This window comes from Vanellus vanellus (assembly GCF_965231255.1).
Source record: "Vanellus vanellus genome assembly, chromosome: 5".
Taxonomy (NCBI): Eukaryota; Metazoa; Chordata; class Aves; order Charadriiformes; family Charadriidae; genus Vanellus; species Vanellus vanellus.
The window spans coordinates 22,790,239-22,806,358 of record NC_138910.1 but is presented as its reverse complement, the minus strand read 5'-3'; the positions used below and the strand labels follow the sequence as shown (position 1 = coordinate 22,806,358).

Sequence of the window (16,120 nt, the reverse complement as noted above, 5' to 3'; positions counted from 1 at the left end):
GTTATCTCTTGTAACAGCACATCTGTATTTACTTGTAACGATAGCTGAGATAGATGGTATACTGTTTTCTCCCACTGTCTTTTATACTACTTGTTTTTCACTGAGAAGAAGCTTCCTATTTCCTCTCAGCTTTTTTCTATTCTCATCTGTAAAGTGCCTGAGAGATTAATCTAGTTTTATGCATAGGGAATGGATGCACAGAATCAATGGTTAAAATATCCTTTGGTTTTGGGGTTTTTTGGTTTTTTTTTTTGGTACTTCAATTAAGATATCATGGGCTCGGAGTTTCAGAGTACCTGGTATTACACGTTTAAAACACAGCTCTCATCAACTTTGGTTACAGCAATGAGCACTTCAGTTTTTGCTAAACGGGCTCAGGTGCCTTAAATCAGAAAATAATGAATGCTTCAGAAGTTTTAAGTGATTTCGTAGCCTATAAAAAAAAGGCTGTGGCCTAGGCAGAGCTAGAGTAGTGTTCCCTAGTGTGGTAATGTGTCTTTCTTGTTTCATTTGCTATTATACTTCTGCAATACATGAGGTAGGAGCTTTCCTTTGTTATTTTATTCTCATCAATTACCCAAGAGCAGTCTGCTGGTATATTGAATGAGTTAGCATCCTATGAAAAACAGCAGGTCCTTGGGTAATTAAACTGTTTCTGAGTTACTGGCTTCAGCAGTGAAGACACATTAGCTCTTATTTTGAAAGACATGCTATGTGTTTCTCTCCTTTATGGAATACTGTGTTGAGATGTATAACCTTGAAAGTGAATATTATCATACAGAACACCTAAATAAATGTGGGAAATGCTAATGTTTCTATTGGTCTTGTTTTATAGGTGACTGCAGTGACACCCAGGATAGATATTCACAGAGTAATTATTTTCTACCCTATGAGTGCTCTTGAGATGTGCAATTGTGGTTTTGTAATGCTGCCCAGGCTTTGTTGGTAAAGTGAAATGTGGCTGGAAAAACATCCAGAAGACAAGGATTCCAGTGTTGCTTTTTTTCAACATAGCTCAATCTGCTCTTGTAAAGGGTGTTCAGAGTTATTCCAGCCTATCTTATTTCCCTTATTATTACCCTAGGAAGTTTTCAGAACATAAGTCATTTGGAAATGCCTCTTTACCTCCCATTCCTTTTCAAGTACAAATTCCATCTGTTGCTTCCTTGCAGGGCAGACCAGGCACTGAAGGGCCAGTGAACTGGAGCAAAAATGAGGACCTTTGTTCCTCAGAGACAGAGAAAGTGCCAAAGAAGTCTGCTTGCAGTAAGGCAAGTACCAAGAATTTTGGTATCTAGAAATATAGCTGGAGTAAAGCCTACTTGCCCTGACTTTGTGACTGTCTCTAGGGTAGGGCACAGGGACTTGCAGGCTGGACCAGACAGCGCTGAACAAAGGGTGGAGGGGACAACTGGCAGCTGTTTAATCTTTCTCCACTTCCTTCTGCCTTCCAGGTAAATAAACTCTCATCTCTATGCTGTTATTGTTAAATTCCATCACAGGCCCAGTTCTGCAGGTGAAATAAAAAGGTGGTGTTTGAAAGCTCATTTAGTGACTGTCTCTCTGCTAGTCTCACTTGTTCAGTAGCAGTTACCAAAAAAGCACACAGTTCCTGTGCACTGCTTCTTGTTCCAGGGCACAGTGATAATAATTCCAGGTTGAAAAAGAGAAGCTGTAATGTGTCACTAACCAGGAGACCTTGAGGAAACTTCTGGCCACAGTGCCAGATGCATTGTGCAATCCTGACTCTGTGATTTCTGTTCTGGCCTGATTCACACATCTCCTCAGATTAATGTTTCCCACATTCATGTGGGCTGGGGATCCACCTTTGATCCAGTCTTCTAGAAATCTGTGCTCTAGTTATATATCCATTAGAAGTTTGGGAGCCATATCAACTAAGGCCCTCTTTCTCTTAGAGATTAGATGGGTTTTGTTCTTTAAATCCTTGGGGAAAAAAAGACTTCCCTGTCAAATAACTGCCATTGTTTTGGAGACTGTGAAATGTCATGTGGTTTATATCAGGACCTTGGTGAACTCAGGGCTGTTTTCTGCTTTTTCTCTTCCATGTGCTGTAGAGTTGAAATCAATACTGGTTCTCTGTCCAAGATGTAGCTCAGTTCCCTAAAATTTGACCTCCCTGTTTATGGAAACTTCTGTTCACACTACATGTACTTGGAAAGGTTAAGTGTTGAAGTCCAAATACACATTGCTACTGTAGACCCCCATGAAAACAACTAAGTTTGCTCTCCCTGAAGTCTGATGGCTTTGGTGCAAACTGAATTGGGCCTTAGGAGAAGGAAATACATCAAGAGTAGTACCTCTAGAGAGACCCTCCTGTCATTAATAGCCTGTTGAGAAAGGAAACCTCTAACACACACATACATGTTGCTTGCTGTAAAACAGAGATTCAGTTAAAGAAATGGGACACTTTAAACTGTATAACAGCAAAGATGGATGAAATCTCAAGAATTAACTGTTGCTCTTGGGTACTTACAGGCAGAGAGACAGACTTTAGTTTAGATTTCTGCCTTGTCATTACCAGCATTCTCTCAAAAAATGAGCATGGCTACAGGTAGCCTTGCTTTAGGATGATTAAGCAAAAATAACAAAAAAGCTTGTCACGATAGAGGCACAGGATTTAATGTTGAAACTTAAATGTGAAATTGGAACCACAGCGTGTAATGTGAATGTTTTCTGTGTGGAAGAACCTGAGTTTATCCAAGGACAGATTGACCGCAAGGTTACTGAATGCCAGTGGCAATTACAGCTTTATTGGATAATGCACTGGGCAGATCCTCAGCCTCTATAAACTGTCCTAGCCCTGAGAAGTTCAGAAGAGACAAATTTACAGCTGGAGATCAGACCCACTGTTTCTTTAGGTGAATGTATTTATTTGGTGTGGTTTTTTTTTTTTTTTAGCCATCAGCTTTGTATCTTTATCTAGTCATACATCAACCTTTGTGTTTCTATCTGTCTGCTAAGAATTGGATAAGTTTGGACACTAAATTAGAACTGAACCCTGGTCAAAAATCAAGCCTTTTAATTTTTAACTTCTGTGCTTAGCATGCATCTTTAATGTGTAAGCAACGTGGTTGTTCATTCTAAGTTACACCTGTAACAGCTTTTCTGATTGCTTGCTTACAGCAAAAGCCAGGCAAGAAAACACATCCCAAACTATTTTGAATTAAAAGCAGAGTTCAGTGAACAACTGCATTGCCTGTGTTTTCTCCCTCTAACCTTCTAACAGATGTAGTCTGCATCTTCTTCAACTTGAAATAATCAACTGAAAATCCCTAGCTCTAGTTCAGTCAGGAAACAATCAGCTGACACTTTAGTCAACAGGAAGCTGAGAGGGAGAGGTGCGTTACACCAGCACAGGTGATTTTGGATGTAGTTGTGCAAAAGCCTGAATCTGATCTTGTGGCTCTAGTCTCACTGAAGTCCCATTTGATGGTGTCCAGCAGGAGAGGGTCCCTTTGGTTGGATGATGAGGTGCCATGGTAAAGTGAGAGGAGAAAATTTTAGATGAAGTAAATGGAGAACAGCATTGTCCTATACTGGCTCCTTAGTGACTGAATATCATTCTTCAGCAGTGAAGCATCTGGGCTGATCAGTTCATTTGTCTCCGAATGCAAATTTTGTCTTCTGAGTGCACAGAGTAATGGGTGGGGAGGGTTTGACCCATTGTCTCAGCACAGGGCTTCCCCTCACTATCAACAGCGTCTCCACCATTTCTGTTTGAGAATCCCCTTGCCCACCACCTTGTGGGAAGTTTAGCCGTGTAGAAATGGTAATGGCGAATGGGGCAGGAGCACACCTTCTTGGCTGCCAGCTGTGTGGGAGTGAAACGTAGGTAGGTGCCTCCCAAAGCTTGTATCCAGGTCACCTCAAAAATACCGTGACAGAAGAGTGCACACAGCTTCCAGTCTGGGGTTGCAGCTCCCAAGCACTGTTTGCCCTGTCTGCGTGTTGCTGGGGTGTGAACTGCTTTAAACAATTCCCCTTCTAATTGAGTACGGTCAATCTGTGTGTTGGCTTTTCAGGCACCCATCTGTACAGAGCGGATCTGCTTGCTCCCCTCAGAGGATCCCTTCCTTCCCTCCCCATCGGCGTTGTTGGGGGATTAAAGCAGCGGCGGCCCCATACACAAACGCAGCTGGTTCCGTTTGGTCAGCCTGAGCCTTGCTGTGAAACCACGACAGGAATTCCAGTAAGTTGGCAACACTGAAACACAAAGAAAACAACAATAGGAAAAGTCCTTCCGTGCAGAAAGGAATGTTTCAAGCACTGTTCTCCTACAGTGAAAGGAGAGAGGGTGGGAGGGAGGAGAGAGATTTGAAGAGGGCAGGTCCACCCCCTCCCCCGGCAGCTCTGGATCTTGTGATGGAGAGATCTTATCCTCTCTTTGTGATTCAGAGGTGCCAGGAAGCTAATTGAATATTCTGATCTGCCCCCAGTGTTTCTTGTGGCTTGACCCCGGTGCTGTGTCGTACCACTACACCAAACAGCCCTGAACCTGCATAAATCACAACCTTGCAAAAGCCTACGCTCCACATCTTCTTCCCCCTTCTCCCCCCCCCCCCCCCCCCCCTTCTTTCTATCTTGATAGAAAACCTTTACGGAAAGGTTTAGGGGGATTAGTGTCCTACAGGACCTGGAGAAAAATCGCAATCTGCTAATATGCAACAATATGTTCTTCCGCAACTTTTACAAGAATAATGCAGGCACTTCTACCCCTTAATTGAAATTGCAATCCATGGCAACAAGATGAAGAGTTAATGCTTTGAAATATCGCTCGAGTTCTGTTGCAGCATCAGCAAACCCCTCTTGCAGTATATTGAACATGGTGTGAAGCTAACGTAAACAATATACGGAATTTATAAAGGTGGTATCATTAAAATTAATCTGACAAAACCTCTTGCATGAAAAATAGACCCATCTTTCTCCCATGGGATGTATGCACAGTAGTCATTGTTCACATGCATGTGTATGTACATACAGAGAAAGGAACAGCTTGGCATAACTAAATTTTTCTACATCGAAGACTAATTTATGACTAATATAAAACAAAATAATGATTTAACTTCATACAGTTAATGTATGATGCTTCCGATCCTGCAAGCAAAGCCTCCAAAATATTTGTCCTTTTCCCAAGACTGCATTCCAGCCTGAAGTATTAGGGGAATCTTTATCTTTCCCCCATGATACCATGCACTGTTCTCCCCTCGTTAGTAGGTAAATGATTCCTGAAACGGCAGCAGTAAAACACAGTCAGACATTTCACGTGTGCTGCACACACTATTAGGGAGTCAGAACCAGAGTAAGGTATCTCCAGCTGATATCTTACGCATTCACAGCCAAAGCACTTTACCAAACTGATTTTATCTGCTAAGAAAGTGAAGAAGTAAATTTCATCCCTGTAGTTTTCCTTTCATAATATTTATGTGAGGCATAATAAAAATAAAAATTTCTAAACTTTATCCCCTGCATTGCTAAGTAGGCATTGTGACATTTTTCAAAGTTGTCAAAAATACTTGTTTGGAGCATGCCTTTGGGACACTAAAACCTGGGATACATTTCACTTGCATCTGAATTTCCCCTAATCTACTCAAAATCCGCAGTGTAGCAGCACCAGTGGGCTCTGATACAAAGTCTGCAAAGTGCAGGGACTTGGAAGCATCTTGCCAATCCTGCAAAGTGTGGAAGGAGGGGCAGAGGCAGCCTGTGGCTGCAGGGCCTGGAGCGGTGCCTGATTCCCTCATGCTAGTTCCGGGGCCTCCGGGTATAAAGAGCTTTATGCAATGTCTGGAGGGTGGGAGTTTATAGAAAACGCGATGTCTCAACGGGCGAACGCGCCTTTCTTCTGCAACTAGAGGGATAAGAAAAAGACACCAGGCTCCTTGTGCTGCTGCTGTGCAGATCAGCACCCCAGAGTCGAGGAACCAGCTTCTGAGGGAGCTGGAGCATCCCAGCCCAGATGGGACCTCACCATCGGATGGATGGAAGAGCAGCAACTGCTTGCAAACTGCTCATACTATTCACTGCATGCATAATGCAGGGCAGTTGCCAAGGTAAGCGCTATGCTCCAGCCTCTCCGGAATGGGGCTTGCACCGCAAGGAGCACATCCCTGTCCTCGGGACTTCTATCAGAAAAAGACCAAAGCGTCTGAAAGTAGAGGGTTAACGGGGAACGATTCAAGGAGTTCTTTCTAATAGCAGGGGGAGACAGTTGGCTCTCTCCAGGAGTCATTTGATGGAGTCGATTTCGTTGTGGAAAAGGGAGTAGCACCTTAAAAAAACACTACAAACACCACCTTCTCTTTAGCTACACTTCATCTTGGTTTTAAATTATCCCAGGATGCTTTTTCTGATTGTTTTTCTGGTTTGTAGAAACTTTTTTTTTTCTGGTTGTACAAGACAGCAACACACAAATGTTGCTAAATTTCGAGGGACAGCTCAGATTTTGTAACTTCACGGTCTAAACTCACAGTTTTACAGAGATGCAAGTGGGCAGCTTTTCCTGTAGTGAGTACTGCTTAACTGGCTGTGGAGAAGGTGAAAAAAAAAATCACCCCAGAGTTTTTGCATTTTTTCCTTGCGATCTTTGTGCCCTTCTTGCTACTGAGGTGTGGGTGGTTTTGCAGAGCAGAGTTCACCTGCATTCCAAGAGCAGGTTTGGTGACCACTACAATTGTACCTGGAGTTGTTTTTGATGAGAAGTGCACAGGCTGCGGCACTTATATGTAGACAGGTTGTGCCTGGGGGTGTGTGCGTGTGGGTGAGTTATGCGTGGACAGGCTTGTGTACGTGTGGTATATGCAGTCGTTTACAGAAGGCTATAAGAAAGAAACAGATGCTTAGTCTGGAGCACAATAAGCTCCCCTCAGTCGGTCTCAGACGCAGATTTGAAGTTGAGAGAGGGAGAACTTTTTCTCTGGGCTTTGCTGTTGCTAGGCGACATCTGGGAGCATGTGACAGGCAGAGCAGGCTGAGTGCCGCTCCTCTGGTACTAATCTGGCTGCTGGGGATGGAGCAGCCGTGTCTCCAGCCCTCTCCCCAGCCTGCGACTGCAGCCCGTCTCTTCCTCTCCCTGTTCGCGCAGTTTAATTGCCCTGCAGTGAAAAAGAAGCCTGTCTTGTTGGAGCAAGACAGGCTGAAGTGCGTTTCCTCGACCCCATGTGTTGACCCGGCAGTCCTGCTGGTTGTGTGTGTGTCTGTGTATTACGTGTGCGTTCAAATTGTTAATCTGCTTTCTTTGCTCAACTCTTAGTTTAAGCTCCTTAGACAGAATGAAGTAAGTAATTATACAGCAACTGCTGCTAGCAGCTCCCACTTACGAACAGGGAAATAGGAGATAGCTAATGTGCAGCAGGAGACCTCAAAAGCTCCAGCCAAGGAGGTCACACTGGGCAGAGTTAATCCTATGCACTATTATTTTACATTGGATAGAATGGAAGCTGCAGTACTGATCCAAAAGTTTATTTCTTTGCTCTACAGCCACTTTTGACTGTTCAGGACATGTCCGGTAAATGACATGACAGGATAAGAAGAGGGAAGCTTTGAACTAGCATCCATAGGCAGTGGAAGTACAGAAGTTTTTTACTTTTGTGGTGTCATGTCCCCGTTCCCCCCCCCCCCCGCCTTCAGAGCAGAAAAACTGTGCAAATGAAACAGTATAGTTTTAGTAACGGGTAACCGATACTAGTAAAATCTCTGGATAGCAATCTTGGCCACGCTGTGATTATTATTGTGAAATATTTGGTATCCTTAAGTTCCAGCTCCTTGAATGTTGGGGCCATGTCAGACATTCCTTTAAAAAAAAATCAAAAACATCAAGAGAATCATGAAAGCAGTTCCAAAGCTCAGAGTGCAAATGGTGAAAATCATATCTTGCCTAATACACAGTATTTTCAAAGGTGCTTCCATGATGTTTTTGAAGGTTTTTGTTGGTAATACCTGATTATTGCCAGTATAAGCTGGATGTTTCTAGAAGTAGTTTCACCTGAGCACTTCCTCAAATGATTCTTCCTTTGTTAATCTAATTCTGGATTTACTGGAATTAAACATAGCGCTTATAAACTGAATAAAAATACTGTCTCTTGTAATTGCCAGTAGTACAGGGCCTGGTTCTGCAACCTTTACTCTATAAGCCTTGTTGCCTGTGGGGCAACAGAAAAAATTGCAGCTGGAATCTAAAAAATTACTTAAGTGAAGGTAGTGTCAAGAAGGAGCATTACGGGACCAAATGTTAATGTTTGTTTTGAGGAATCTGAAAGTGCTTCACATTCATAGTAATAAACTAGCAACACTTGGATGGATGTTGTACTCTCAGCAGTTTTGCAGAGAGCAAATGAGATCACTAGGGCAACTTCGCGTTTGAACAATGAGTTCTTTAATGTTACTGCAAAGCATATCAGATCTACGTACTCAAGCAATATTCCATGTTGCATCTGTTATTGGGCTCACCTTATCTAACACGGAAGCCCTGCTGTACTTTTTTTGAGGAGAGCGTTTGATTTTTTTTTTCCTTTCTTAATGGTTCAGCACCAGAGGAACTGTTAGATTAGTTTCTTTATAAAATCATTCATATATATATGAAATCATATAAAAATTGTTCACAGAAACCTGCTTTTCCATATAAAAGAGAATTCTTCTTTCTAGACACAATGTATGAAGAACGTTGTTCACAAATTACTATAGTTAATATTTCTGTAACCTGTATACTTCAGATCACTTAAATTTCCTTCATTGCTTTTTGGTGTCCCTTAGGTCCAGATGACCTACTATCAACAGAGATGATGTAAATCTGCCAGAAAGTAAATGTATTAAAATAGTCTGAATTATTTAATAAATTATGTTGGTATTGATTTTTGTCATCAATTCTGTTAAGTTAGTGCAAGTTACAAAACAATGCCAGTATTGTCTTTTTTTCAGACTTGCATGTACTTACACTGAAATTCTGGCTTTGCGGAAATTTATTGCAAGATACCAAATTGCTATGTAAAGGCTAGGATTTCAACGTATTGTGTAGTTTACAATGTTTAAATTGCTGTTTGCCTTGGCCATCTTTCTGGTGGATACTTCTGAGGATCTTTTGGGGTTTTTTTAGCATGCTTCATGTATGGAATCAGAAGTGACAGATTCACATTGCTGTGAGAAGTATGAGATCAGTGATTGCTTAGCCAGGCTGTCTATTTTCCTTGCTGATAATCACAATATTCATGTAAACTTTCAAATTCTGGGAAATACAGCTGGAAATGCAAGCATTTCCATTAATGGTCTTTCCTCTATACATAAATGCTAATGTTTTGCATTTTTGGATTCTCTATTGAGTTCAGAGTCCAGAAGATCACGGCTAGGTTGACTTCCGGTATTTGTGTTTTGCTCCTCTTTTCAATAACTCATAGTTTACTGACATTTTTTAAAGTTCCTATTGTTGATTTCAAGATCAGAAGACTTTTAATTTAAAATATTTTTTTAGGAAAGCTGATTATCTATTCTGTATGAATTTTGACAACAAGTTATTTATGCAGAAACTTTGCTGCAACACAAAAGTTAGTGCATCAAATTTGATTTACATCCTAAATCTCACGGAATTACGGAATCACGGAATTTTCAGAGTTGGAAGGGACCTCTAGAGATCATCTAGGCCAACTCCCCTGGTAAAGCAGGATTGCCTAGAGCACATTACTCAGGACTGCATCCAGGCGGGTCTTGAAAATCTCCAGAGAAGGGGACTCCACAACCTCCCTGGGCAGCCTGTGCCAGTGCTCTGTCAGCCTCACCGTAAAGAAGTTTTTCCGTGTATTTGAACGGAACTTCCTATGTTCTAACTTGAGCCCATTGCCCCTCGTCCTGTCACTGGGAACCATTGAAAAGAGCCTGGCTCCATCCTCCTTCAACCCACCCTTTAGATACTTGTACGCCATAATAAGGTCTCCCCTCAGCCTTCTCTTCTCCAGGCTAAAGAGTCCCAGCTCTCTCAGCCTTTCCTCATAAGGGAGATGCTCCAATCCCTTAATCATCTTAGTTGCTCTCTGCAATGATATATCATCAGCTTAAATACTTCCCAGGCCAATATGATTAAAATGTTACAATTATAAGGTCTCTATTAGTCTGAAAATGAAGGCTATTCTAAGAATGAATCTACATGGTGTGATATAATATCTTAGAAATCACAATGAACATTTGCCTGAAGTGAGGCCAGTAATGAATAGGTATGAGCAGACCAAGTAGAGAAGAGCTACAGCAGCTTTTTCCAGAGTGGCATGGAGAAGCATGCTTTTCCATCAAGCATTGTAGTAGTTCAATCTCCAAATTAATAATTCAGTGTTTTTTACACATTGCCTTCAGTCAAATCTATTTAATCTGTCTGTAGGATGATATATAGTGACATTGCTGTTGGCGACAGGCGAGAGTCAGTATTCATACTCCCTTGTACAGCGCTGAACACGTTTAAATGACAGAGAAGCCTGTCTGTAAGATTACGCCCCTGCCAAGACCTCTAGTGTTTGAAGACCTTGAGTGAGGCTTTGCTTGAGGACTGGGGATTTGGGAGTAATGAGAAGGGAGAAGGGATTGCAAAGAAAATTAATATACCAATGCAATACTGACATACAATGTAATAGGTATTGTGCATGACCTATGGGCTGCAGTGTTCATAATCCTGAACTAGTATAATTTTCTTGGTTTCTCTTGGAGATGTACTCTTACAAAATGAAGAGCAAAAATCCCACTGAGTGTCTGTCTACCTGGCTCTGAACCAGTTTATTTCCTGAGGGCTGACAATTTAAAAGTACCTGTCAGTGAAACACATTATAATCTTCTCACATTTTAATTAATGAGTGGTATTTCTGTGCACTGACAGTATTTTTTTTTTTATGGTTCTTTTTAATGAGTAGCCGTCTTTTAGTACCTCTCTTGAATTTTCTTAATAATTTACTCTTTTTCTGTATTCTGTTCAGCAAAGCATATCAGGAATTTGCAAAGTAATCAGCTAAAACGAAGAATGGGACAAACCCCAGAATTTTAGTTAAAAATTGAAAGCAGTAATTGGGTAACACCTGGTTAGATTTAGGTTCTATGCCAAATGCTAGAATTACAGTAAATAATTAAGCTACAGGAGTCAAGACAAATAGAGACAGAGCATCTAAGGAGATTTCAGCTAAGATACATGTGTGATGTATGCGATGCTTCTATTTCCCTGTAAGACAAAGCAAACCTTCTTTCATATATTGAGCAGATTGGAAATTTGAGCAATGAAATCCTACTTTAATCCAGTTTTACTTTCCATGTGTTTTGCAGGAAGTGAGGAAAGATTCATTTGGGGGAAAGGTAGAATGCGATTTCATTTAAAGCCTTGTAATTCTTTTACTTTTGGGCTTCCTGGATTGACATGAAATCAATCACACTGTTTGGAACCCTTTCCCCTCCATATGCCTTTTTGCACTGTTAGATTATTGTCAGTTCAAAGCTCAATGGTGTTTGTTTTAGCTTCTCATTATTAAGCACCAAACCTGGAGGTTCTTCTGTTGAGATGATTTTTTTTATCTGAATACTCTAATTTTAATTGAGCAGTAAACAGGCACATTGTAGAGGTAGTTCATTTTATCGTTTTGAATATTGGATCAAATGTCATTCAGTCTTCATACAATACTTATGTTTTAGATCTGAGAGCCTGTGAAAACTCTTCAGGTAGACAAATACGTAACTTTGAATCACATTGTACTATCACTTTTAAGCAGGAGTTTATATTTATTTCTCCTCTTCTAGAGCTCTGCTTATAAAGTGCTGGAACCATATAGCACTTTGGATGTTTCAAAGGAAATTACACTTTGTAGAAGTTGTCATTGTTGAAAAACATTAGAGGTCCCTTCTAATTAATGATCTATAGTTTGACATCTATTTAAAGAGAAGTTGATGTTTTTATTCTTCTGTGGCTAATTAGTGATGATAATCAGATAATTTGTCAGCTTCTTTTTAATAGCTTACACTGAATGTGGCAAATAAAGGACAGAGCTGTTTTTCAGATTATTTAAAACTAAAGTGCTTCTTTATATAATTTGATAATTATACTTTATTCTTAAAGATACCTTGAGCTATTTCTAGATTAAGGAATAACAAGGTTTCTTCTGAGTCAAACCAGTGCAAGTCCATTAATTTCAAAGAAATTATCCCTCAGTTATACTGATCTAAGAGATAGAAAATAGGGTTTGGTGAAGGGTTAACATATTTTTTAGTAGCTTATTATTGTTTGAGATCCATTTTGAGTCCACTTTCTTAGGATAATGTTCATTTTATTAACTGTTTTCTTTTCTTTCTGAACTCAGCACACTTTTAGAACAGTTTAAGAAAATGAAGTTTAGTAAGTAAGCATATAAATGTTTAATGGAATGGATAGCCTTTAGCAGATTCCATAAGCTTTTACTGTTGGTTTCAAGGCTTTTAATGTTTTCTTTGTTTTGCAACACTTAAAGTGGATTAGAGATCTAAGGATCACTGTTACAAGTTTTGTTTAGGATTAATGAAATGACATATAAGAATTGACTGAAATTGTTCTACTTCTATGACCTGTTCTATTTTATGCTTTTAACATTAATAAATTGCCTTTGTTTTACAATCAAAAAGCCAGATCTTCAGCAAAAGGGCACTGTTTACAGCAGCAGTGTGTCTGCCCAATTATTTTCTTGCACAAGCAGGTCATGATACTACACCCTGCTGAGTCGAGTTGAAGAATGGGGGTTCGTTCCAATAGGGAGTCCCTTTGATGGGGATTGCAGGCTCATGCTTTTGTGGAGCAAGAGGGATGGGGGTTTTAGTTGTGTTCTATGGCATCTCTAAAAAAAAAAGGCATATTCCACAAAATATCCCAGGAACCGATGCATTTGCTGATATATTTAGAATCTAGGTAATGTTTTTTGCCTTAAGGAAGCATTGTGCACATTATCAACTCAGATAAATATACCATAGAGAGTTTAGTTTGAGGAGGTATAGGACCTGCAGAACTAGAGTACGTACATATATCAATAATCCTCCCAGGTTTGCCCAGAAGAAGGAAGTTTACTATGTAAATGTTCACATCATTCAACACCAGTGGGAGACCCCATTTAGATCTGATCAAGCCCTTGTCATACCTTGTCATCTAAGGGTACAGTTTCATGAGATGTGATGAGCCAGTTGAACAGTTCACTGCTGCTGAAAGCAAGAGGCCCCACTCTCCTTCCTTCTATCCTCCAATGTCCCATTCCCATGTTGCTAGCAGCCTTGAGTTCTTGCTGCTTGCTTTGTGCTAGCACAGCTGCTCATCCGACCTCTCAGTGAGCTGCTTTCACTTGCAAACCTGGAGGAAAGCTAAACCAGGCCTGGGGAATTAGTTGGTTTCCTGATGGCTTTGTGATTTAAAGCAGCATGCAGAAAGGTCTGGTAATTACTGGAGTTTGGAAAAGAAAGTGAACCTTCGCATCAAGTGGGAGAAAGACAGGAGTTGGAAAGTGAAGAAAGAAAGAGAGACCCCTTTTTCCTATGGAAAGTCAGTGGGTTGGCTCAGCTGGCCACGGGACCACTGTTTAATGCTACTGCTAAGAACATATAGGAAATGCTTGGCTAGCATGCTAGTTACAAGAGTGCTCTCATCAGGGCTATAGTGAACCAGTGTTAGCACCGCGGGAAACCCTTTTGTAAAGTTGTCTAGTGTAAACAGATGGCTTGACTTGAATGGGACTGCTCACGTGTTCACATTTGAGCAGGATTGTCAGGCTGTTCTCAACCTGCAATGCAATAAATGAGTTGGATGATAACCAAGCACATGGAATGCTGCTGCAGTTTTTGTTGGCCTTCTAGCTGTGTTAATAAAAATAACTTTTACTACTGCAAAAGTCTAATAGGTTTTTAAACCGTTTCGTGTGAAACAAATGAGCTCTGCTTTGTGTCTGAAATGAGTGACAAAGTTTGTGGTGTCTTCTGTATGAACATACAAGCTGTTTTTATTAGCTTTGCAGTTTTTACTTTTCTTTATGGTCAGCCACAGAATGCACTTTAAAGCCTCACTGAAAATGAATTTTTGTTCCTAGTATTCTGCAAATGTAGCAAAGTAGTAAAATTCCTTTTGTTACCTCTGCAGTACATGAAAGGTATTTAGTGGAGTAATTAAACTGCTTCTAATTCGGTTGTTAATCTGAGCCTTGACAAATTTCTGTTGGCTGAACAGGAAATCTGAGTAGAGCCTCAGCCATAGCTCAGTTCTGGCCTGTCATTTTGCTCCGGCAGGCCGGCCATCTGCTTCACTGGGGGCTCTGCCTGAGTAAAGAGGGCAGCAACGACAGTCGGGATTCTTTGGCACTTGCAGAAGTGATATCATATCAAGAAATTTGTGTTCTAACTGTAGGCAATTGAAAGAAATGACGATTTAACAGTGGAAATGCAAAAATGCTGTTATTACTAGCTTTTATTAGTTTTGCAGTTTTTAACTTTATTAAGCCTGCCATAGAATGCATTATAAAATGGTTATCTTACAGTGAAAATACAAAAAATAAAGCCGAACTTTAAATCGTTTGGGTATCTCGGATTTGTTTGAGGAAAAAAGAAACTAAAAGACAAATAGTTAAATTAAATAAATTAATGAGTAGCAAAATTAATTGAGTGAGGTCAGAGCTCCAACCTTAATGAATTCTTTTATCCATAATAAGACTTTATCACCTATCAGGTAACAGAAACTGTTCCTCCCTGCTTTTTGTTTGGTTCCTAAGAAAAGAGCAATCAATTGCTTTAAATTAATTTTTTTTTTAAATTAAAAAAAAAAAGTGTGTGATACTTTTTAACTTGTTGGCCTGTTTAACTTGTTCTAATAGGGGTCAAGAATTCTCAGAGACTTAGAACCTGAGAAATTTCATAAGGTGTTAGAAAGAGAGACCCAAATCTTGGTGATTAAATGTTCTGTATGGAGATACTGACTCTGTGGCCAGTGATGTGACAGGTGTGCTTGCAATCTTCTTCCTAGCAGGAATTTTGAAAACCTGATGGAAAATATTGCTATGAGGAAGGGATTATGATTTAAAGGTTGCAAGTCTGTAAGAAAATGCCTGCTGTTCTGTGAGCAACGTTATTTACATTGTGTGCTACCACCATGGAACCTGGGAGACGTGTGCCTTTCCTGTGGTTTTGCGCGCTTGTTTCTGGATGTAAGTAGATTGTATGCAGTACTTGTACGCTCTTGTGTTTCTAAGGATATAGCAACTGTAGGGCTTGCCCAGCTACGTGCTCTAGAGCAGGAGACCCTTCTTACCTGCTATTTACCTCTGTGCCTGGAATGCTGCTTAGAGTAGCTACCTAACGTCATTTAAAGAATTACTTAAATTATGCCTAGCAGCCACCAATGAAAGGAAGTAGCAGCAGAATCAAGCATCCTTAAAAAATCCAAATGAATGAATAAATGTGACAGTTGTAGAGTTTAGCTGGCTAAGGGACATCTAAGTAAAATGCTTCCATTGGGGCTGACAGGAAGGGTAATGTTTCAGTGGGAGATGATATTACTTGTCTTTATCTTCTTCTGAGGAATTCAAGGACTTTGTCTTTTTAGTTTGACAAACTCATTAATATTGGAGAGGGACTTTTAACAAGGGCACGTAGTGATAGGATGAGGGGTAATGTCTTCAAACTGGAAGAGGGTAGATTTAGATTAGATATTAGAAAGAAATTTTTCACTCTGAGGGTGGTTAGGCACTGCAACAAATTGCCCAGAGAAGTTGTGGATGCCCCATCCTTGGCGGTGTTCAAGGCCAGGCTGGATGAGGCTTTAAGCAACCTGGTCTAGTGGGAGGTGTCCCTGCCCAGGGCAGGTGGGTTGGAACTATGTGATCTTTAAGGTCCCTTCCAACCTAAACCTTTCTATGATTACTATTTGGGTGAAAGGATTTTTTAAAATTATTTTTTAAACTGAAAACTATAAAGAAAATATACCACATTTAAAAATGAAATAGCCAAAGGATGATCTAATTCTTATTGTTCATATTCAGGTCTATTAAGATAAAGTTGCATTTTGTGTGAGCACATTGGACAACATTGTTTTTCCAGTTCAGGTGGTCCTTCCTTTACTCAGGCCTGCCTTAGGACATGGAATTTCCTT

General features: G+C 40.4%; 1 protein-coding gene and 1 long non-coding RNA gene across 2 annotated transcripts in view; both read left to right on the top strand.

The window, feature by feature from the left end:
* The first annotated feature begins 1,220 nt into the window (after positions 1-1,220).
* Positions 1,221-4,074, top strand: LOC309671891. Its single transcript, XR_014269201.1, has 3 exons — positions 1,221-1,271; positions 1,350-1,454; positions 4,044-4,074. It is a non-coding gene; the product is annotated as an uncharacterized lncRNA (long non-coding RNA).
* Positions 4,075-5,760: 1,686 nt separating this feature from the next.
* Positions 5,761-16,120, top strand: part of LRP2 (LDL receptor related protein 2) — a gene marked incomplete at both ends in the record, with an annotated part of 131,999 nt that continues 121,639 nt past the window's right edge. Inside the window, 4 exon segments of the mRNA XM_082483721.1 lie at positions 5,761-5,807; positions 5,809-5,876; positions 5,879-5,960; positions 5,962-6,071. Coding sequence (XP_082339847.1) covers positions 5,761-5,807; positions 5,809-5,876; positions 5,879-5,960; positions 5,962-6,071 — 307 coding nt within the window.